Below are 17,925 nucleotides of genomic sequence, written 5' to 3'. Positions count from 1 at the left end.
TGGAAAAACAATATTTGTATTGTTGTAAACTGATTTTCGAAATTCGATATGCATTTTGCGGTTGGTTGTTCTTTCTTGCTTATGTTGCAATTTTGCGAGAGATTTTCTCAATAGCATCGCATTTTCTCTTGCTACATTTAGCAAAATACGACAAATGCGATCGCAGCTTAAACCCCCAATGCTTCATTATTTTGTTATAACGAATAGCATGTATTTTAACAGTATAATTCTTGTTTGAGAAACATCTAAGCAAGACTGAAATTATAATTTGTGTAATCTTTTTACTATAACAGTTGTAAACAATTCAGACAGATAAAGGTTACTGTTCAAATGATTGCTCTTTCATAATACACTCATTGTAAATGTGTTTTGACTTGCCAGCTAACCGTGTTATTTTATTTCAGATCAAACCAAAATTTGGGGCGTCCTCGTGTCCATTCCAGTTAGTTGCATACTGGAAGTGTGAACGCAACCAAACTGACATCCGGATAGATTACATGTACAACAAGAAGGCCATGGGCTCCCCTTCCCCCCTTCTGAATCTCACTGTTACCGTGCCTGTCGACGGGGAAGTGAAGAATATCAATGCAGAACCGCATGCCGAATGGTACGCTATTCTCACTCCACCGACTTTGAAATAGAGTACCGTAATTATTTCTATGAACTGTTTCAGTAATATTTGCCAATTCATTTTAAAATTTCATGTATTAAATTGAAGAAGTGAACTAACTAAATAAGGTAAGAAATTTTGGAATGAAACCTGAGTGCTCATTTAAATGCATCATTCGTGACAGCCACGGTTATGGGATGACTGATGTTTGGCTAAAGTTTAGGTTAGCTGGCTTATTATAAAATTTGAGTTTTCCCCCTGAAAATAATTGGATGCTTTCTGTTTTTAAATATTTTAATTTAGTAGTGGAAAAAATAACATGATTTCTACTGACTAATATTTTTTTGTTGGGCTGCTACTTATAAAACAAGTAGCACAGTACTTTTAGCAAACTACTACTAGTACTACTCAACACTGCTTACAGTACAAAAATAAGTTAATACCTGACCTAATAATGAGGGCCAGGTCATAACTGTTGTTTGATGTAAAAGCAAACCAAAAAAAGGTAAGTCAACAAAATATTTTATTTTATGCTTCCTCATTTCAGGGACAAAGAGAACAACTGTGCCATTTGGAGGTTTACAGAACTATCGGAACTGACAGAGAATGGGCCAATCGGCTCCTTGCGAGCTCGGCTCGAGGTGGCCAAGGGTCCAAGCTCCATAGGTACCATCTCTGTACAGTTTAACTGCGAGGGCACCACCCTCTCTGGGGTAGACCTTGAACTGCAGGGTCCAGGCTACAGGGTGTCGCTGGTCAAGAAAAGATTCGTGTCAGGTGTGTATCCCTTGTCTATTACTATACAACATAGCTAGTTTATGTTATTTAAATATTTTTTGCCAAATCATCGAAAGTGTAGGGTGTTTTTGATTTGTTTCAAACTTAAGGAAACTTAAAAAATGCAATAGCCCACTCACTATAAAAATTAAAAAAAACATACAGTATGGTATAAATCCAAACCACAACGGTAATCTCTACTGGCATGGATCTGTATTGGGTCAGTGTTTACTTTTGTAGAGATCAGTGACTGCAATATTTGACTCTAAAGAGAGAATGGTTTATTGGCAAGTGTTAACCATGATGTGCTCAAGACGAGATAAATATGACAGCCTAGTCAGCGTAAGAAAGTAAGCAATAAAATTGAAGCAACAAGGGCAAACATCTTTAACACATTCGCTGCTGAAAAATTATATCAAGACGCTATTAGGTGCTAAAAAAATGTTATGTTACTAAATCCTTCCTTATGTGTTGAAATGTCTGGAAATGGCATTAGAATCACAAATCCGAACTCCTGATGTGTGTTCTGGCCATCAGAGTCATCAGTCGTTGGTGGACCCCACAGCACCTGGCGTTGTCACTCCTGTATTCCTGTGGGTACTGTTAACTCTACGCACTTATTTATTCTGGATTTAGGTGTCAAATCCGGCTGGAATAATACGTCAAAGGCATATTTGTTGGTTGTTTTACAAATATTATCAAAAAAAACAATGTCAAATAACATATTGAACCAGCCGATTGGTTTTCCATTTCCTGGTATTGGAACAAGCAATGTGTCCGTCCTAGTAAATTTTATAGGTCTCATTCCTGAAGTTTATTGTCCATTGTGGAGCTGTAGTGTATATGTCGGGGTCCTCATCAGCATCATTTACCGACGATCCATCATCTGATTCCTCATCCGATACGTCATCCACAGCGCGTTGAACAGGGTCATCTACATCGACATCGTCTAAATTTTCAAATTTTAACTCGATGCGGGTAGCTTCTGAGGTGTTTCCAGACGGTCCAGGATTGAATGATCCATTGTACTCATCGTACAACACTAGTACACACACAACAAACACTATTGTACACACTAAAATAACAGTGAACACTCTAAAACTAACAGACAGTAATAAAAACCAGGGGTTGCGGGCGGACCCCGTAGGGTGGTGGCGAGACGCAAACGAACCACGTTCCAAGATCGACAGGAATCACAAGCAAACTGCTGTAGCGTACCGACCTACTCCGGCGGTCCGACCGGCGAGTGGCTGAACCACACTGAGCCTATACACAATGCGATGCGCGGTAGTCCGCCCGCTCCAAGGCCATGACGCGCGGGGCCCGCCGGCGGACCGGCCGCAACGAATGTGTTAATAATAAACACTGAAGTATACTTATAGTTATATAATGCATTAAAGTATCTAATTCTGCATAAATGATTATCAAAGTGTTATGCACCACAAATCCAATTAACAAGACAAAATGACCACTGACTTTTTCCCCATGATGTAGAAATTGTCAGTGAAACATTTCTTCAGAAGAACCCTAACTGAGTAAGACAATATACCAAGACCCTGAAGTCAATCTCTACAAGCAGTTCGGACATAACAGATGGCCAATAAGTAACGTAGGTGTACAATCATAATCATTGATATCAATTGTAACTTGCATTGACCATCATAATCTGTAGCATCTCTTGTAACTTGGATAGAGTATTATAATCAATGATCTCTTCTGACTTACATTAAGTATGGTAATCAGCGGTATCTTGTATCTTTGATAGATCATCATAATCAGCGGCATCTCTTGTAACTTACATAAAGTATAGTAATCAGCTGTGTATCTTTTGTAACTTGGATAGAGTATCATAATCTGTGGTATCTTTTTTAAGATGCTTTGGTTGCAGACAAAGTCTTTTGCATTAGAATCCATTATTACAATTGCTATAATTCCTTCATTTAGTGTGAAGGCAAAAAATTAAAATTTTACAATATTTTGTTTTATCTTAAAATCAAATTAGTTAATACAAAATCTGACAACATTCTTCATTACACCTTTTGGAGAGGTCCTGACCGAGCGAGATATGCTGTCAAACTTTGGATTCAAGTTAGAGCTAGCGCATGTTCAGATTCTGTCTATGACCTTGCAATATTTAGTACTATCGATCTTGTACTGTACCAACTTTCCTTGTTCTGTTAGATAAGATCCTTATACAGGGCCAGTGGCTTATGAAGGCTGCAGAATGAGCCTTAAAAGAGGATCAGCCTCTTCTTAAGAAAATTAGTGTAAAAGACTTCTCAATAAATCATTAAAACCCTAAAATGTGAATCTCTTTTACAAATAGTATTGCATAAATTTCCAAATTTGATACCTTTAAACATTTTTTAATCAACAATTAAATAAAAATATTTATATGATTAATTATATAAATGCATAACTACAAATAAAAATGGAATACTCAAAAGAAATTATAAACTAAATTATAACTATATAAAGATGTTCTAACATAAGAAAACGTGATTGGAAGTATGGAAATAGTTCAGAAATATCTATTCCTTGATGTAATCGATAGACTGAACATACATAAGATGTCATGCGCTCTGTAGTAGACGATGAGTGAATCATTTTATTAATATCACAATAGATGTAACGTTTGTAACAGACTTGAGGTCGTACGATCTGTGTATTACATTAATTAAAATCTAGTTTATTTTGTAAATATTCCAGGAAAATACATATGTGATGGCTCAAACAACAAGAACCGCTATCCTGAGAGTAATGAGAACAATGAGGAGAACCACGAGAACCACTCCTCTTCATCTTCAGATTGCTAGCAGGGTTACTGGTACGGTTCACTTTCTTGCTTTAGTTCTCTCATTAATTAGTGCTAAAATTATTAAAAAATTAGAATTAAGGAAAAATTGCTAATTCATTTCATGTTAATGCAGCAAAACACCTAATTTAACGTTACAACTTTTCTAAATGCTACTGTTTTATAAATTTAGAATCAAGAAGCTTTATTATCATTAAATACACTAGTGTACAATATACATACTGATGAACATGTAAATATGCACTATAATATTAATAAAAACTATAATCAACTAAAATTATTTTCCTTGAAATGGTTCACATATTTATGGTCTGAAGATAAACATTATTCTAGTATTTAAAATTAAAATTTTATCAATTAAAATACATAATTTATTAAATAAAAAGACACAAAAGAGGGATATAAAAACAACTTAGTATCAACAGTGTGACTAGAAAGCTTCAAAGTTTACACTTAAAATTTAAACAATTAAAATGATCACTTAACACGTTCACTGCTAAAAATTCCTATATAGAGTTCCCTATATGCTAAAACGTTTTAAATATATTTTGACTTCCTTTTGGATGAAATATGATAGAAATATATTGAAATCACAGTGTTATGCTTAGAGATATAACATTTTCACATAAAAAATGTCTGAGTTTTAATTTGATTTTATTCATTCTATATGTTTCTTAGTTATTTAAGAAAAAGCCAAATATAATAAACTAACTATATAGGATCTCTTTTAGATATAATTTTACGTCAGAATTTGAATAAATGGAGAATACGTTTGAATTTACAGTCTTCACCGAGCAGCTCCATGATGTGACAGTCCCTTGTTTAGTTGTGTATAAACTGTTGCTTTATATGGCAACGTCAAACAACTTAACATATCAAAACATCCACCAATATAATATTTTCAAAGGACAAATTGGGTTTTTCCTCTTGGGTCAATCATTTTATAAAGTGGATGAGTTTTTTGGGATTATTGATGAATTAAACATTTATTGTTGATCTTAGGAAATTCATTATCGGTGTTGTGAAGGGGTTTTTAATTAATTAATTTGTTTCAATTGATTTTTTATTTATTTAATGTTTTTGCTTCTTTTAAAGATATGGAAAAAATGGAGGAGTCCATTGCTCTTAACATTGAAGTGTACAATAATGACAAATTGCTCTGTTTTAGGCTCAGTGTCTGTACCGCGTCACCTGTGGACCACGGTACTTGGGACAAGTGTCGTTTTGCAATCCGTATTGTATTCATATTGTTTTTAGTGTATTCTCAGTTATTTGTAGTATTTTACATAGAACCTCATCATGTAAGAAAGGATAATTATTTTTGTACAAGAGAAAAATCTTTTAATAGAAGTTGGTTATGTGCATGCGTAAGTATGTATGAGTTTATGTATGCATGTGTGGGTGAGTGGGCGAAAGAAGTAAACATCGCTTATACAAAGTATTTTTAGATATAACCCTGTATGTTCAGTTACTTATGTACTAATTTTATTATGCTTTATAGCAATGTTACTCACACTACTGCTGTCTAAACAGATTTATGTAATGATTTCGTAAGATTTTATTTTTAAGTATGAAATTTTGTAAATATATTATAATCAATTCTGAAATTAAACTGTTGCTGAAAGCATGCATATATAATAATATTCTGTTATCATTTTTGTTAATACTGATGATTGTAGTGGATCATTACGCATTAGATGCTGATGTATTATATATTACCAAAGCTCATTAAACAATAAAAATGTATTATTTATTGCATCATTTTGTTTTTCTATTATATTATTCTTGTTTGTATATGCTTGTATAATTATAAAATAGTAGCTTAACATTAGACTTCTTTGTTAATTCTAAATGAAACCATAATATGAATATTGTATACATCTTAACCACTATACAAATTACCATTATTGTTATTTTAATATTTTATCTTCATAATATATTTTTCATTAAAAAAAATGCACTAAAAACATTTATTCGTAAAAAATTAGTCAATATGGAGTCACAAATGATTTGTGACACATCTACGAGTGTTCACATGCATATTGTGGTATCTTTACATTTAAGATTTACAATCCTCATTAGACTTTATTTCTAAGTAATAATAATAGGCTTTCACATGAAAGAGCTTTAACTTAGAACTTTTATTAATTATAGTCTTAAAGAGAATTATTACATAATTAGTTAGAGGTTTATAACTTAAAACATACAGAAAGTGTAACGTAAACGATGCAGGTTAAGGAAGCAGTTTATCTTCTTACAAACTAAGCGTTATGTATAGTGTGTTTTATAATATTGTTTTATTTTATAATCAAATCAAAGCTATGTATAAGTTATGATAGATATTTCCCATGACAACAGGATCTCCAGGTAAAATTGCCTTTTCAAAGCATTGATTTTCAGCTTCAAGTGTAACAAATTCTCATTTTTAATTTAGGTTAATTTTTTGTTATAAAAAATGAGCAGCGTGTCTGTTGGCAGAGAAAATAATTAATGTATTATTATGTACATAAATATTTTGTTTATGCCAATCATGAGAAACCAAATAAATATGAAATGACAACAGGTTAAAATTAGCTATCATTACATGTAAAAATATCTGTAACTCTAGTTTATAATACTCATTTCATGCAGAGTTATACTTTCTTTATTACATATTATTACCAAATATTTATAATCTTGTCATACCAATTATCCACTGCCTTTTTTTTTTTTGCTTTCAGTAAAGAATTTAACACAAAGAAAAGGAGTACTGATATCTTGTAATATTAGTTTTTATTTACAATTGTGTTTATGAAAATAATAAATGTTTTATATTCACATAATATTTTTTATTGATGCCAGTTATTTCAAACAAAATGAATGTAGTAATATACAGATTTTTAAAATGTACTAATTGATGGAAATAAAGAAACAAAACAACTTGGGGTTTCGAAGACATTGAGGAATGTTTATTTAAAATAAGCTCCATCAGTTTCAGGCATAAAGGCATTGTGTGAAATTTAATTTGGAATTTCATCTTTGTGATATGTTCAAATATCATTAACGGCACAGAATTGAATCAAAGTCTCCTGGCATTATCTTTCTGTTTTGGAAAGTTTAAATAACAGGTTTGAAAAGAGCTCTTACTCTTTGATCGTAAAGTCTAAATATCTGAGTTTGAAAGTAAGCCAAAAACTAACCATTAAACCTACCACTAACAGAACAGTACTTACATAATTATTTCTCCATTAGACATACTAAGTCACTGAAAAATGTCCAATATCCTGATACATTTTAATTTAAGTTTAAAGAGCAGTGTTTTGAGACCGTGAAGTTGGAGAGTGAAACAGTTTTTACAAGTACCTGTGAAGCAACCAATTTCTCTCCAATATTCCATGATTATTAATTGAATAGCTACAATTTCAGTAACAATTGAACTATTTTAGGCCATTGTAGACGAATCCCAAAGTCGAAGTGACACGACTCTTTGTCTCAACTCAGAATCACAAGAAGCACTAAAAAAATGGCTTTCATTGAGCTAAACAGTTCATTTCAACGACTCAATCTGAAAACAAATCACAAATCCATTGAAATCAATTTTCATCAAATTTAGTTTGCGACAAACAGATTCAGATTATAGTCCAACAGTCATGTTGGATGAAACTGAAATCAATAAAGTCTACGCTATGAAATTCCTAGGAATACACCTAGATTGAGGTTTGACTTGGGATTCTCATATAGACCATGTTTGTTCATCCTCAGGCATTTATGTCTTGCAGAAACTGTCAGAATACTGCCCAACCCAGGTACTGATGACGGCATATTACGGACTAATCTACCCCCACCTCTCCTACGGGTTGGCACTGTGGGGAGGTTGCAGAAGCGCAAACTTTTTCCAGAATTTTCATCCTTAAAAAAAAAACAGTCTGAACAATTGCAAAACTGCAATGGAGAAAGTCGTGCAGACCAGTTTTCAAAAACCTGAAACCCTTAACATTTCCTTGCCTCTACATCTTGGAAACCTGCATGTTTTTCAAGTCTAAATGCGAAACCATAAGTGGTAGTGAAATCCATCCTTATGCAACGAGAGGCAGGAACGACTATCTGTGAGACACAGAACAGTAGTTCATGAATGACTGCCTTCTCAGGCAGGAGTTCGATTTGTCAACAAACTGCCAAGCTCGATTAAAAGTACCCAAATGCTGAAGCCATTTAAGACTAGTCTAAAAACAACACTGACCACACATGCATTTTACAGTACAGACGAGTTTATGGCACACGATTGGAAGACCTAACAATTGGTTTACTGACTGGGGAAAGGGTGGAACAATTCAAATGACTGGGAGAGAGTGAATGTCAAAACTGTATGTTTGAAAGGGACTTTGATACAAGAATGAGTGGAAAATTTTAGCTTAATTGTGTTTCCTGACGATTGCCATAACATGTACTATGTTCTCGCAATAAAACATTTATTAATTATATTGTGTAAGCCATGGGCATTCAACAACAACATTTGTGTAATATGGATGACAATTTTTTTGTACCATCGCATCGACTTTCTGTCACAGGGTTAGTAACTGAGCATTTGATCAGCTCTATCAACTCCACTCATAAATGCATTATATTTTATAATGGGCAGAGGCTTTAGTTTTTTTTTACCTCTCTTGTTCACGAAATCTACCATCTTGTTTTTGTGCTCTGTAGAGATATACATCATAACACGTTTGTCCTTCCAGTTGCCAATCATGACATTATTCCCATATCTGGCAATTATTTCACCAGTTTTTAGTGCTGCTGATTTTACGTCAGTTGGGACAAGTTTACGGTTTTGCCGCAAAGTTCCTGTGGAATAGGTTTTGTGTGCGAGGAGCCTAGAGGAACAAACTATAGCTATTATAAAAATTGTCCATAAAGACAGACTGCCCGTTCCATAATTTTCCCTTCAACAAATGCATGACTACTTTTTCTGTGTGTCCCTTCACACCAACATTTCATCATCAGAACCAGCATAGACCAAAAATTTCAAAAAAAGTTAGTCCTTGATGCTCTATCAATGTATAAAGTTTGACACCATATTTATGGTGTTTACCTTTAATATACTGGCGAAAAAAGAACCTCCCACGCCACAGGACTATCACTTCATCGAGAGATAATTCTTTTTGTGGGTAATACATCTGATTCATTTTATTATTAAAATAATTCACTATTCACGTTCCACGTTTTTGATTGAGTTCTCCTTTTGTCCCTCGTTCGGTACTTTGCTACAGTGAAGGGAGTGGAAAATTTTCAAAACCTATTTCTAAACATACTCTTTCTGAAGCACTGTAGACCAAATGGTGGATCTATTTTCCAATAATCTTGGATTCTGTTTAGGCAAATCGTGCCCATATGCAGTACTAAAGCATAAAAACTTTGAGTTCTGCCACTACCAATTTTTTCCACAAATTTATTCTTGACTTGGGTGTCAGAGTAGGTTTGAAATAAACCTGAAGAGCATATTCATGTCTATACTTACAAATTTCTTCAAGGAAAACAATGTCAACCATAAGGTTAAACCAATCAATTGGTTTCCCCTCACCTGGTACGGTTACTAATAATATGTCAGTTCTCGTGAATTCGATTGACCTCATGCTTGTCGTTGTTATAGACCATTGTGGAGCAGTGTAATAAATGTCTGGATCTTCATCAGGTTCACTGATTTCCCCCTACTCATCATCAGTGTCGTCATATTCATCATCCATAACCTGTTAAACATCGTCATCTTTATTCAGATTACTGTCTAAATGTTCAACATTATGTATTATTTCACCGGCTTGCAAACCAGATGTTCCAGGGATGGCAGGATCCATTGTTTCGTTTTAAACTGGTCAATAAACACAAATAAACTAAAATAAGGTCGAACAAGTATAGTAGCGGTCTAGCGGAGTTCTTCGACACTAAGGCTACTACACCTGTTGTATTAGTTCCGCTCCTTTCCGCCACCGTTTAGCGTGTCACTTGTCAGACCCAGTCTGATTATTGTGTAAACACTAATAAGACTTTATACCACTATTATATATGTTTCCAAAACAAAACTCTTAAAAATTCCTGTTTACATTGTACAAGTTACCTGTAAACCCAAAAATTCCCAATCAACGTAACCCTATATAAATACAGACTTGAACAACTATGCGAAAACGGTCCAAATTGATTTCAACAGATAACTAAGCAACAACGAGGCTTGAAGCTTGCAATTGCATTGTTAACCGCCGGTGTGTAACCCGCAGCGAATGTGTTGACTGTAGTATTTTAAAAGGGATTTATCCGAACGTTTTTAAAGTGGGTAAAGTCATTGTTAGCTGAAACATGAGCGTTTAAGCTATTCGTAAGAGTTCAAGGAAAAGCATTCAGTCCGGTGTAATTCAAGGAAGGACTTTAGGGCCTATATTATTCTTGATATATATGAACAATTTAGGTAAAATAAATATGGAAAATGGTAAGATATTTTTATACGCGGATGACACAGCTATTTGTTTTGAAGGGTTCAGCTGGTGAGAGGTGTATGGGGCGGCTGAGCGTGGTCTGAACACTGTCAAGCGTTGGTTTCACCAAAATGGATTCACCATCAATGTCAAAAATAAAATTGCAGGGCAGTGGCACTTCGGACAGGTCAATTTACACCTGAGGCTCACACTTGTGGTGGAGTGGCTGGCTGTATGTCGTGTGAATGTGTATCTGAATACAAGTATTTAGGAGTAATTTTTGATAATCGGTTGAAATGGTGAGCTCATACCCAGTATATAAGAAGTAAGTTAAGGAAACAAAGTTTTATTTTTAAAAAACTTTGTAATATATTAACATTTGATCTTCTAAAACTGGTTTATTACGCATTCGTACAATCTCTTCTACAGTACGGAATTATTGCTTGGTGTGGGACATTTAAGAGCTTGCTGTTACCATTAGAAATCGTCCAAAAAGCAATTATTAAAGCTGCCTTGAAAAAAATCCGTCTTTATCCTTCGGAACTAGTTGATGAATTTAAGGTTTTTAACGTTAGACTTTTATATGTTAGAAACATAATAATGCACTTCCTTAAAAACCACATATTTATATTTTTAAGCAAATTTTGCCTACATTACCAGATTGCCTTGAGCTATCAAGTGTTTACAAACATAAAAAGAAAGGGGGAGATAGAGAGGGGAGGGTTCCAAGCTTCCTAAGAAACTGTTATCAATATTATCTTTTTCTTTTATAGCAATGAAGTTAATATTTTTGGGTTTTTATTTATTAATCATTCATCATTACATAATAATTTCTGACGTTGTTATCTGCTAGTAATCTTATTGTCTTGATTTGTTGTTGCTATAATGTATTTGTTATTATATTTTATTACAAAAAAAATATATATATATACGTTACATTAATACATATTTATATTGTAAATGATCGTGTTTTAATTATTAATTCTAAATTCAATATTTAAACTAATTGATCCAAGAGTAGGCCAGAACAAGCCCATTATATACACACAGTGCTTTTATGAGCCTTTTGAATCCATAGTTTGATTCCATAAATAATTCATTTATTTAATGAAACAACTACCAAGTAGATAAATAACAATTTTATATATATATATATATATATATATATATATATATATATATAAAACACACATATGTTTAATTTTTATGTGGATTTTATTATAATGGGGATGGATGTCATTTTTAACACAAGTTTTATACTGAATAAAATAATGATTTCAGGATGAAGATTCTTTGAAATATGATTCCAAACAAGGATACTTTACACCATTTTGGAAGGCTCATGAATTTGAGGGTAAAAAAGTTAATTTGTGGCACATACACTTTTACTGCTCTTTGTCTTGAATTCATTTGTTTGTTTTTTATATAAACCATGGGTAAAATATTTACTTTATTTAATATCCCATATTTTAAAACATAAATGGCCAATCTCAATTTTTCAACCCCCTGAAGTAGATACTCTTGCTGGTTACATGATACCAGTTCAGGACTGATTGCCGAGACTCATGCTTACTAAGCTTACTCATGCTACTACATGGTCTGGCTTTTACCTTTGATTGTTAAAATTAATTTGTTTTAATTTTTGCTAGATAATGTTCAAATGTCATTTTAAGTATTTAGATGCAGCAATTAACAAATAATATAATTTTTTAATAATGGCTAGTCTTATTATTATTTTTTATTAATTGTTTGTATGGAGCAATGTTTTTCATTGTCTAAAAGTTTTGGTATAATGTATGTAATTATGGAACATGAAAACTTGTGTTATTCTGAATTGATAAAGTTGTCGTGAATATAATTAAGGTAATGTTGATATAATAAAAGGATTAAAGATTGTCTTACTTCCAGTTTTAATCTAAAAATGGTATTAAGGCTAGCAAATCACTATAATTGAAACAAATGAACCTTGTCAAACCTGTAAATATTTCACCTGTATACAGTGAAATGATTGTAAGTTAATGAATTGTTTACTCAATGAAAACTTATTAACATATTACTATTGAATGTGTATTGTTGATTTTTGTGTGAAAATAACAAAAATGCAAAGTCTTTTATATTTTTTTAATTTATAAGTTTTTATTTTTAGATAGATTTAAAGTAATAGTGACATAATGAAAACATTAAAGATTGTCTTACTTGCAGCTGCAACTTAAAATGGTTTCAAGGCTATCAGATTACTGTAATGGAAATAGATAAACCTTGTCAAACCTGTAATTACTTCACCTGTATACAGTAAAATGATTTTAAGTTAATGAATTGTTTACTCAATTAGAACTTATTAACATGTTACTATTGAATGTATATTGTTGATTTTTGTGTTGAAAATAACAAAAATGTAAAGGCAGAGTCTATAGTTGTATCAGTTATATTTTTTAGTTTTTAGGTTAGTATATTTAGGTCTACAATATCTTTTCCTTTACAAAACATATTACTGTTATTAATGAAAATATACTACAAAAAGATTAAATAGTTTATTAACATAGTGTTTACTGTAAAAATGTACTTTTTATTTATGTCTATTATTCATTTAATTCTATGTTTGTAATAAACGTAACTTTTATATATTTTGGCTTTTATTTTTTATATGAAATTATTTATATAGTATAGAGAGTAATGTCTTCAAAAAGATATTCTGAACTTCTTAGTATTATAATTAATAGAAAAAAAGTGTAAGGGGAAAAACCACTCTTCATTTTTTATCATGTTTACTCGCTGCCATCAGGCCTACATTGGACTACCTAAATATCATCTCAATAGATTAAGATCATTATTTTGTTTAATCAAAACCTTGAAAATGATGACAACTTGACCAATGCTTATATTAAAGATTTTCCACCAACCACGGGTTGAATATATATATATATATATCACAATATATATTTTAGGGTTTCCATGGGTCCGCTGGGCAATTGAAGAAAAAAACTCTATCTGGTTTATTGAAAGAAAATAATATATTTTCAAACAGATGAACAATTTTAATTGATTTTACAATTTAGCCAAACTTATAATTAGGTTCCTAGAATGGAGAAAAGAGCAATTTTCTCGCAAGCTAAACACATTCAAAATCCCAATACAACAGTGCTACTTAATGGCAGTTGCCTCTCATTCCAATAGTTGACTTCTCTCAACTTGGTATACAATAGCTAAGCAGATTTGAGAAAATGTCTGTGTTTACTGCGACTTAGCTGCTTTTATACTTTGAATATGGAAAATTACCTGGCTCACTGGTGACTCAACTGGACTTATATTAGAGTTCTTGTACTTTACTAAATATATGACACACACACACACACACAGGAGGGCTATCCAGAAAAGTAGATTACATTTTGATATAAACATAAAACAAAGCACAAGAAAAAATTATATTATATACATTTGAAAGTGACACTAAAATACTACTTTTAAAACTCCATCATTATAAACTTGTGCCGCCTGAGACTTCAACCAGGTAGTCACACTCTCCCACAGTTCCATGTTGTCATCAAAGCACTGTGTGACAGTTCTTCATTGCTGGAAACAGGTGATAGTCGCTGGGTGCAAGGTTCAGACTGTTAAGGCGGATGTGGAAACACCTCCCACTTAAAAGCATCCAGGACTTTTCGAGTCTGTTTGGCCGTGTGTGGTCGGTACCCATCCTGCATAAAATGTTGGTAACCTAACTTTTGCATAACAATTTCGTATAACAAATTCCTTGAAATTTGAGGAAAACTGAGAGAGAGTTGATGTTATTCTGATTCGGCGATCTTCTGTAATCTTCTCATTAACTTTAGAGACAATTTCATCTGTCACAATGCTTAGCCATCCACTTTGTTCATCATCATGTACATTAGTTCAGTAGTTAAGCCATTTTTAAACCTAATGCAGCACTGACACACATCACCTGCAGTAATCACATTTCACATTGTTCCCATAAACTTCACAGAGTTGGTGAAGTATTACCGACCGCACTTAACAACTCACAGGATTTTTAATTGCATCACACATTTTAAACTGCTATTGTAAAACAACAAGGAGCGACAGTAACCTTTCACTAGCACGGCTGGATAGTCATTGAACGGAGAAACTCCCTGACATCAAAATGGCCACTAGCGGCTACAGAGTGAAAAATAATCTACTTACTGGATAGCCCTTGTATATCATCTCATCCTGCATTACTTAACTTAATGCGACTGACTGTATTTTATTTATCATGTATTATTACAATTGAATAATCAGTGAAAATAAATATTATTAATAATTTAACGTTTCTAAAATTGGCTGATTGAGACCATATACAATGTTGCTGGTCTGGCCTTACAACTATATGTTGAGGGTCGTCACAGAAGAAAGAGATTATATATAAAATTAAAAGTTATTAAGCCACTTTCAGGCTCTTTTTGACACACTTTAAATAGGATGAGTAGATTGTTCAGCACATTGTGTAGGCTTTCCTTTTGAATATTTAATTTTTTTTACTAAAAAAATTGGCTCATAATCTAAATGACATCTATCTCAGTGTTTTATATTTTAAATATAGGTATATTAGATAAATCATTTAAATCAGTTGATTTATTTTTCATTTAAGACTAACTTAAGTATTTGTTCACTGTAGTATGAAGCATCAAGAACATAAAGTATGATTAAAAATTTAAGAGAGCTCATAAAATATATTTAAATTATTATAACACCACATGTAGCCAACTATTTTAAGAGATAGGATTATACTTTAATTCCTTATTTCTGGATACAGTGAATTGAATCCTTCAGTAGCAATTTTTTTTTTTTTTTTTTTTTTTTTTTTTTTTTTTTTTTTTTTTTTGGAAGCACGAATCTAGTAGAATTGAATTTGTTTTGTTTTGTTTCTTTTTGTCTTTTGAACAAAATATTATACATCTTAATTTCTATGTACAATATTTTGGAATTCTTTCTAGAATATAAAAAGATTACGGGTCAATATTTTTTTGTGTTGCGGCAGAGATAAATGTTTTGTAAACAGTAAAATTCTTCTTCACAAACTTTGGAAATATACAAGCAAATATGTTTATAAAGTGATGTTCTTTTTTTATTTTATTACATGAATAACATATTCATCTTTTAACAACATTTAATTTGTTGGCAAGATATATAATATATTACTTATTTTTATTTATTGGGCATAATATGTCATACAAAGCAGTTATAAGTTGCAAATATAAAGATCGAGACTGAACAAATCTAAATTCACAAATAATTTGCAAAACCGGATAAACATTCTATGTAGTCAATGCTAACTAATGGATTTTTACTGTTATGGATACAGTTTGAGCGCTCAATCAAGATCGAATAACTGTCTAGTGGTAGAGATTGTGTCTACTGTCCTGTTATTACACTACCTATCCTTTGATATTTTGTACAAGTTGAGTTCCTTACAAACAATGCTACTAGTAAATGCTTTAAATTGGATTTAAGATGAACAAAGCCCAAGAAATAAAAATGAGTAATGAAGGAATAATGTTGTTTTTCATAAAAAAACCACCTTCAAAATTATATACTTACTACTGATTTAAGTATATTAATAAAGATTGCCATTATATAAACAAGAGAAATGCTTATCGGATGTTATTAGGGTCCTCCCTCAGAAAGTACCAAATTTCACTGATAAAATAAAGTTGATTATCATTCAATGCTTTATGATTAAATTCATTAGCTAGTTGAATTGAATTAAAAACAAATGTATTTGCTGTACTCAATTAAGTTAAAATCTGGGCAACAAATTCATGAATTCGGAGATCAGGTGTAGAGTGAGATATTAAAATATTTTGTCTGGAAGCAACACATTTCCAGCGACTTTCTCTTCCTTCTTGAGACTTTTTAAAATTCAGTACATATTTCTGAATGTTAAGATAAATAAACAAACTCATTCTATTGTTATTTTGTGTACACAATGTTTAAAAAGATTAAGCTATAGCTTAGTAATGTTTGTAGTTATTTATATTTTGCGACTGAAACTGCACATCAACCTAAGTTTGTAAGTTAAAGTAGTAAATCATTAGCTGTTCCTTTATACATCCTGTATTAAGTGTTTATGTTGTTATTGTCTGAAGGTCTTTTTATCTTAAGACAAGAAGCTCTCATTGCACTTATAGATCCTAAAAGGATCTTTGAGCTTGCTACCGGAGTGACAGGATATTCAAGATTGGTAAGGTTGAGGTAGGGACTGCCTCCTCTCGAGATCTATGAGTAAGGGATAGTGGGTACTATGTTACATTGGAAGAGGAGAGGCCAGCCCTATACCAGCCTCTCCAGTCAAAGCAGGTAGTAGTAGCGTTATGTCTAGGCTAGCGACTGCCTTATCATTTGGAGAGCTCCATAAACTCCCAACAGCTATTCTCTACAGTAAACTAGACCAGTCATCTAGTCCTTTTTATCCCATTATCTGAACATTTATGGTTAGTGATGTGCAGGCCCTGGACATTCATTGGGTTGCCCAGATTTAAATGCCATTGGTCTTGCTTTCCCCAGAGTAGGTTTGAACCCTCCTGGGACTGTCTGAAGATCGCTTCAGTACCTAAAGTACACCACTCAGTAGTGTGTATCTGTCCGTAATCAGACAAGTGTATATAGTAGCATCACAAAGGCTGAGTGATCTTATCCAGTCACCTATTGAAACTGTAAAATATGCACATGGTTATAATAGTTTGTTGAAATACGTAGGAGCAGATAAATAAATTTGACTGAGGAAATAATTAGCTGAATGATATAGATAAATTCAGAAACCCACTCCAACAGCAGTTTGTCACAAATTATTACATTTCAAAATTCAATGTTCCACAAGTCCAAAGTCATACCAAAAATGTTATCTCAAAATTAAAAGTATGAGCCATAACATAAAGTTATATTTATGTATTTTTTGCCCATTGTAAGCTGATGTGTCAGTTAAAATACTTTTATAATTAGAGACCTATAGTGTTAGTCCAACAGCCATGAAATTTGACAAAAATAATTATTTGGTTCAGTACAAAATTTGAACGTTTTACATTTGCTTTTAATAATAACATTTTAATTCTAAAAAAATACGTTTTGAATGAACTACGTACATTACCTCGGGCTATAACATGTCACCATTAAATCTTATCGTTAGTTGTATAGTGTACATTCTCATCCTTTGTAGAGCGAAAAATAAAATGATGACAACTTTTATTAGCCAACGCCAGATTATAAATGGAATTTCAGAATTTGTTCAGACACTATTCCATATATCAACT

The 17,925-nt window shown here is 32.4% G+C and overlaps 1 protein-coding gene across 3 annotated transcripts in view; it reads left to right on the top strand.

The window, feature by feature from the left end:
- Positions 1 to 7,019, top strand: part of LOC124368763 (F-BAR domain only protein 2-like) — a 114,780-nt gene extending 107,761 nt beyond the window's left edge. For all 3 annotated transcript variants that reach the window (XM_046826115.1, XM_046826114.1, XM_046826113.1), the window contains 4 exons: positions 405 to 607; positions 1,158 to 1,387; positions 4,097 to 4,214; positions 5,371 to 7,019. In XM_046826115.1, coding sequence (XP_046682071.1) covers positions 405 to 607; positions 1,158 to 1,387; positions 4,097 to 4,203 — 540 coding nt within the window. In that variant the 3' untranslated portion in view covers positions 4,204 to 4,214; positions 5,371 to 7,019. The remainder of the gene's footprint in view (positions 1 to 404; positions 608 to 1,157; positions 1,388 to 4,096; positions 4,215 to 5,370) is intronic.
- The last annotated feature ends 10,906 nt before the right edge of the window (positions 7,020 to 17,925 follow it).

The sequence above is a fragment of the Homalodisca vitripennis genome, chromosome X (genome assembly GCF_021130785.1).
Source record: "Homalodisca vitripennis isolate AUS2020 chromosome X, UT_GWSS_2.1, whole genome shotgun sequence".
Lineage (NCBI taxonomy): Eukaryota > Metazoa > Arthropoda > Insecta > Hemiptera > Cicadellidae > Homalodisca > Homalodisca vitripennis.
This window is presented reverse-complemented; position numbering and strand designations above follow the sequence as displayed.